This window comes from Mercenaria mercenaria, unplaced genomic scaffold (genome assembly GCF_021730395.1).
Source record: "Mercenaria mercenaria strain notata unplaced genomic scaffold, MADL_Memer_1 contig_4700, whole genome shotgun sequence".
Taxonomy (NCBI): domain Eukaryota; kingdom Metazoa; phylum Mollusca; class Bivalvia; order Venerida; family Veneridae; genus Mercenaria; species Mercenaria mercenaria.
The window spans coordinates 11,951-18,628 of NW_026462949.1; the positions used below are offsets into that span (position 1 = coordinate 11,951).

At 35.2% G+C, this 6,678-nt stretch overlaps 1 protein-coding gene across 1 annotated transcript; it reads left to right on the forward strand.

The window, feature by feature from the left end:
* The first annotated feature begins 5,207 nt into the window (after window positions 1–5,207).
* On the forward strand, window positions 5,208–6,656 carry LOC128554080 (uncharacterized). Its single transcript, XM_053535306.1, has 3 exons — window positions 5,208–5,849; window positions 6,164–6,226; window positions 6,490–6,656. Exons 1-3 carry the CDS (start codon window positions 5,249–5,251, stop codon window positions 6,654–6,656), a joined length of 831 nt encoding a protein of 276 aa, XP_053391281.1. The 5' UTR covers window positions 5,208–5,248.
* The last annotated feature ends 22 nt before the right edge of the window (window positions 6,657–6,678 follow it).

The window sequence follows — 6,678 nt, forward strand, 5'->3', positions numbered from 1 at the left end:
AGTTTGATAATGCTCATTACGAAGGCCTGCGATGGGAAGCATCTCCTATCTATTTGGAGCCACTGTTTCACAACGGCGTTGATGTATAAACTAAACAGTAATAAATAAGATTAAACTGATAGCAGAACAATGTATACCACAGAAATCTGTAACATTTCTCCAGAAACATAATGTAAGAACAATGAGCACAATACAAACAGATACGTTACAATACTGTCGACCTGCTTAGAAATGCCGAAACAAACATTTCTATTAATCTTTCCAAACTTATCTTATATAAAATATTAATTGTAGTTTTTATATTTTAGGTACCGTTCTGAAGTTAAGACCACCCGTACCCGTTGCAACTACACAGTTAAAACTGGATGGCCAGGTGGATGCATATTGAATTCTGTTACTATATGATTAATTCTATTATGCTATTTATAATAATGAACATGGATGAAACCACAATTAATCGATCAAATCGATCAGCCAATCAATTAATCAATCAAGGGGCCTCCGTGTCCAAGTGGTTAAGTTCGCTGACTTCGAATAACTTCAATAACTTCCACTCATCGCTGTGGATTCGAAACATTGCTTAGGCCACAACAAATTAATTTCTTGGTCATCGGATTTTTCCCAAAAATAATAAGGAGAAAGCGAGCGAAAAACATTTTTTTTTTTGGATTTCACCTGTTTTTGGAGCGGGCGAGGAGCGATTTGAAGAAGAAAAAAACCTTGTTTCAAGAATCAACAAGCACTGCCAAAACATACCAAAAAGGCTTGAAAATACATAAAAGAAGAAAAGATCCTTAAATACTGAAGGTTTAATGACAAAATTATAACAGCAACTCGAAACTTGACCCCAATATATCTTAATGTTTACCGGGACACCCTACATTGTAATACCTACAGATATTGTGAGATGTAAACAAGCTGAAGGAACAGCAGGTGGGTGGATATGATACAAGAGAATCTGGCAATTTAACCATGTTTCTAGTGAACTAGTCCTAGGTTCTTTATTATACCTAGTGTATAGAACTTATGTGTGGGCTTAGTTTGTATCCTAGGCAAAGCAGTGCCCTAGGCAAAGCAGTGTCCTAGGCAAAGCAGTGCCCTAGCCACATAAAGAATTTCTCCTAAGATTTTATCTCACTACATAAAGATAAGAAAGTTGTTACTCTCATGTATTGTATAACAGAAATCATCATATACAGTACATGGAAAACGCTGCAGTCACCTCACCAGTACATTAGGTACCCATGGTCTATATATTAGTGTCTGTCAACTTCCAATGCAATTTCGTCAGATGCCAGGAAATCCGTATCATCCATTCTTTTAAATTCAATGAGTAATTTAACAGTTTCTGTTGTTGTTTGTTTCAACAGTTAACTTTGGCAGATAAGGAAAAACATACTTATGACTATCATAACAATAAATGCATTATCATGTTCAGTTTCTTTTTGATAAATAGGTCTGATGATATCCATTAAACAAATAAAAAAATATTTATCTATAGACACTAAAATAATATTCTTGTATTTCAATAAAAAGTTAGCCTTTAATACATGTTTTCTTGGATTGAGAGTTTGTAAGCTTAATAGGATTCTTTTGCCTTAATTAAGTTCTATGTGCGTACCCCTTCTCCGTTCATTTTACATAGCTGATAGAAGCAAAGTACCATTCCTTATAATCAAATTTATGTCAACAATACTTTATTTCTTGCAAGTAAAGAGGGTAAACAGCAGGACAAGTATGGAATATTTAATGCTCCTGGCTCTACATAACTTTGGAATAGGTGAATGTGCGGATGTCAAAGGCTTGAACCCTAAATAAACTCAAAAGCGCTATTTTACAAAAATTAATGTCAGATTGTATTACAAAAACACATATATGTAGTTCCATTGCCCTTATTATCTTTGTCCTAAAAGTGCACAAACAGGCTAGACAACAGACTTGTTCAATTTTTATCACGTTTTTCCCAATTTCCGGTCTCAAGGTATTTAAGGTATGCACATCATGGATATTTTGGACTGGGTAAGTAAGACAATTTAATTTCTCGTGTGTACAAAAAGTTTAAAAATTGCTAAAATTGAAATTCACTCGAATCCAGTATTATTTTGATGGGCAATCTGATCAACATTTTAGAATGGGCAAATCATGTGAGGATATCCAGAAACTGTATTTGATACGAGTCCTTTTTTACGACTAAGAGATTTAGCGAAAATGGCAGTTTGTAAATAATAACTACTGCCTTCTTGCTGATGAGTTAACGAGGAAATGTGTAATAATATCGTAATAAATATAGCTGCCTGAAACAATTACTGTTGTTTCACACAAACAGAATTAAATTTCCATGATGTAACACTTGATGTGCAGTTCGAATTGAATTATACAACCTGTTCATCATTTAACTGCTATCCAATTATTGCTCATATATATGTGAATTTAAAAGATCGTAGCAATACTTTTGTTCTTTTCACCAATTATTATTTGATGACACTGTTTTCTTCTTCTTTTTCTTCGTACGCAACTACATGTACACTGTCAGACCAGTAGCCTCGATGAAACTTGTGGTTTGTCGCAGGTCCTCAATGCCTCCATACAATTTCTGGTGGATTGAGGTATCTGTCGGCCAAGTCGCAGCTCGCTCCAGGTCATGCCTTTTACATTTCCGGAGTATATGCTCCGTAGTCTGATCTTCCTCACCACATGGACAGGTTGGTGATGGTGCCAGTCTGTATTTCTTGTAGATTTGAGCATTCAAGCTTGTTGGGCCCTGAGCGAAGCCTAACCAGCATCACTTGTTCAGACCGATCAAGGAGATGAAAAGCGTCTTCCTCTATCCTTGGTCTCGTTAGTGCATTGATGATGGTGAATTTCTCCTTGTAGCTCACATGTGTTGTTGGTTGTTCTGACTGAGCTCCTAGCTTAGCCAGTTGGTCTGCCTCATCATTGCCTGCAAGTCCACAATGGGATGGAATCCACTGAAGTGCTACTTTGCAGGTTATACTCAGGTTCTGCATTCCTCTGGCTAGCTGTGGAGCTTTATTGTTGATAAGAGCTTCAATGACAGACAGTGCATCTGTGAGAAAGATGACTGGGGAGCTTTCCTCTGCACTGTTTTAAATAATGAGATGTTGATGTTCATCTTGAGAAAAAATTGACTCGCGAAAACTCTTCCTAATGACGTTTCCAAAATTTATTTACACATGCTTACTGTCATATCAGCCGTCAATTTTGCCTACTGTTACAATTGTTGAGACAAATACAGAGACTGAATCATGTTCTACTTGTGTTAATGGATAATTATGACATAGAGTATAACATTTTATGAAACCTGTCCCAAAACATTGAAAAAAAGCCCGCTCTGAAATTTTGAAATCAGTCTGCAAACATTGAAGCGTGCGGAAGCTGATTTTCCAAAAAAAAAAGATGGTGAGGGAAATCCGTTGACAAAGTTATCAATTTTGTGTGGCCTTAGGGTGTTGATATATTTCATGAAGCCATTCAGCTTGCCTACAGAAGTTGGTGGTTCTTTCTGTGCGCCCTCCTGAACCATCAAAAGTTTTAAAGTCGCCATATAACCAACAATCGTGTTGGTGTGACGTAAACCCAAACATGAAAAGCAATCAGTATATACTTAAAAGTTTACAGTATTAAATTATTGCTTAGGCTCTAACACAGTCAAAAATAAAACGAGCATGCGCAATGTAATACATGTAGTTTAATTATTGATTAGATTCTTTCAAGCCTGCTATATCTGGTTTTCTTACAGTTCTTATCCATTTTCTTAGTTTTTCGGCGCCGCCGTTTGTATTCACTGAATATGCAAATCAAGCATGACTCCCTGGACCAATGAAAATTCGACTTATCGTCTTTGAAAAAACGCACGGGAATGTCAGTAAAAATCACATGTTATGTCTGTAACGATTAGTCGAAACGTGGGATTCCCCGGGATTCCAGGTGCATATTTTCATATGTAAAATATTGTTTGGTTTACATGCAAGCTATTTCTTCTTCTTTTTTAAGGTCTGAATTAACACATTTTCAACTGATACAGGATATTAAAGGTGGTGATGCTCATTCATTGTTAGATTTCAACTGATCCGCGAAAATAATGTTTAAATTATATCTAAATACATATATTGTCGAATCGATAGAGCGAGGCAGAGAAGCAAAAACACAAATTTACTTGGCCTAGGTCGAAACACAAAAACCTTGTGACCTGGCAGAAAATGATACAACAATAAACCTTTATTAAAGACGTTTACAATTTGAGGCCCGTCTGCTAAAATAAAATTAAAGCGCACCAAAGTATCGTGTTGTGACTATTCAACTGCATAGAAAATCAACAGTAAATATCACAGTTTTAAGCACGCCTGCACAGGGCGGGCAAGAAAAATATGTATAAGTACCACTGTGTTTATGAATATACCAAACTACTGTCTTTTTAAATGTAAATGCGCCGTTTATCTGTTTAAAAGATATTTCTTGTTACCCCTGCAATAGGCTATTGAAAAATTGCAATTGGACTTGTGCAGGAAGATCATAGCTGAAGTGGTTGATAAATACATGCATATTGTACACAAATGAAATGAATTATCATCCAATATTTGATAATACAGTTGTTAAAATACCCGGGATCTCTACAAAATATTCACTACAATTGAAATTAAACGCGTTTAATAGCACGTAACATGTTTAAACTGATATAGCCATTTTCTGAAAACGACACGCGTAGATTAGAACGGAATTATATCGTACGTTTTTGGTATGGAGTAAATTTTACTGAATTACAATAGTGTTTTAAAGGATTACTTAGGAAGGAAAGAAATTATTAGAAAGTTTTGTGCATTTATCTCCTTGAAAAATGATATAATGTTATTTCAGGAAATAAAATGAACAAACTTTAGGGCGCTTTAAATAGTTATTTTGATCCACTCTGCATTAAGGTATTTGTGCTTTAATCGTCCAACAACGTTAAGCTTAAACATGTTACATTTATATATCATGTATATAAGTCACATACATGTAACAAAATCAGTTAAAATGACCTTTCGAATACGTTTTCACAGAAACAGCCTTTAGCGGAAAAAACCGACCTGACCAAATTAATCCCTAATTTTGCCCTTTATTTCGCATAAGAGTAGAATTACTATCTTTTTTTCCAGGTGTTTCTGTTGTTCAGTCCAGTTATGTAGGGTCTCTAAGGTTCCGTTGTTTTGTTGAAATATAGATTACGAGCTTTCCAAATACAGAAGACATGATTACCAAGGAAGAGGAATATTTTCTGAGAGCCTCCATTTTGCTACTGAAAGGAGGGCGATTGATGTCAAAAGAAACTTTGTACAAAGAACTACGAAAGGCCGGGGGAAATCTTGATGTACTTCTAAAACAACACGAAAGAAAATTCAAGCACACATTTGTAAAGAAACAGAGGGAGAAATTGTTTCCAGTTGCTGGAGTAACCGACGTAGAAACATGGGATTTAGCCATGCTTACAACGGTGTCACTGAGAGTTTTTAAAAGGTCACTTAACGACGATGAGAAAAATGACTTAAAATCAATAAAGTGTATGAGGGATGAGATGTACGCCCATACTTATTCTTCGTCGCTAAGTGCCGATGAATACGAAGACATCCGGAAGGAATTACAAAACGCACTCACTTCACTGTCGAATGGGTTAAGCGAAAAGCTGAAAGACGACTGTTTAAAGATCATTCAGGAATGCACAACTGGCCCTATCAGCCCATCATTAAAAGCAGAACTTACGAAACAGATAGAAGATACAGAACACTCGTTGTTGCAGGCGGTAATGAACAAATTGAGAAACCAGAACGAATTTCTTTCCGAAATGAAAAAAGGTATCTGTCTTTTTATGATCCTTGTTAGTATATTTTGAATTTAGATTATTTCGTAGCGAAAAAGTAGGCAACATTGATTATTATAATTGTGTTGTTTTTTTTTTTTTACAAAAAAGTCATCTCTGGCCCAAGAACCGTCTCAGCTACGTTTCACCTTGACTACTGATGTATGTGTGACTGCTTAAAACTTTAGTAAATATCCAGTTTATTATTTTCTGTACTAAAAGAATATTAGCTCGTTACGCTTAATTCTATGCCGTGTTTTTTTTAATATGAAATAAGCTAATATTTCACAGCACATTTTTTTCCTACAGACATAATGGACAAATTAAACAAAATCAGTGTGACTGAAGACCGAAGTGAAAAGATTATAAAAGGTATTCGTAGAAAAATATATGAAGGTTTAGAAAATGAAAATATGTTAACATATTTGATATGATTGTACGATTGCATATTTCTGGCATCACTTAACTAAAGCGATAAATACGTATCGTTACCACAACATTTATCTGGATAACTCGAAATTATGTCTTTTTTTTACAATAGTATTTTAGTTAAAACAAATACATTGACAACAGATAAGTAAGCAATGTTTAGTACATTTTTTAAAGTTGATGGATTTCCAGAATTTTTCTTTCAGTTACAGATACTGAGCTAACGTTGAGTGGAGCTGTAAATGAAAGCAAGGACATAGATTTTGTTGAAGGAATCATCACAACGGTTATCAATAAAGCAATAAAGAAAGTCGGAAACGAAAATGACTACCCGAGAATTCGCAGCGTTGTTGACAGATTCTTAAAGACTTGAAAACATGCCTGATGTGGAATAC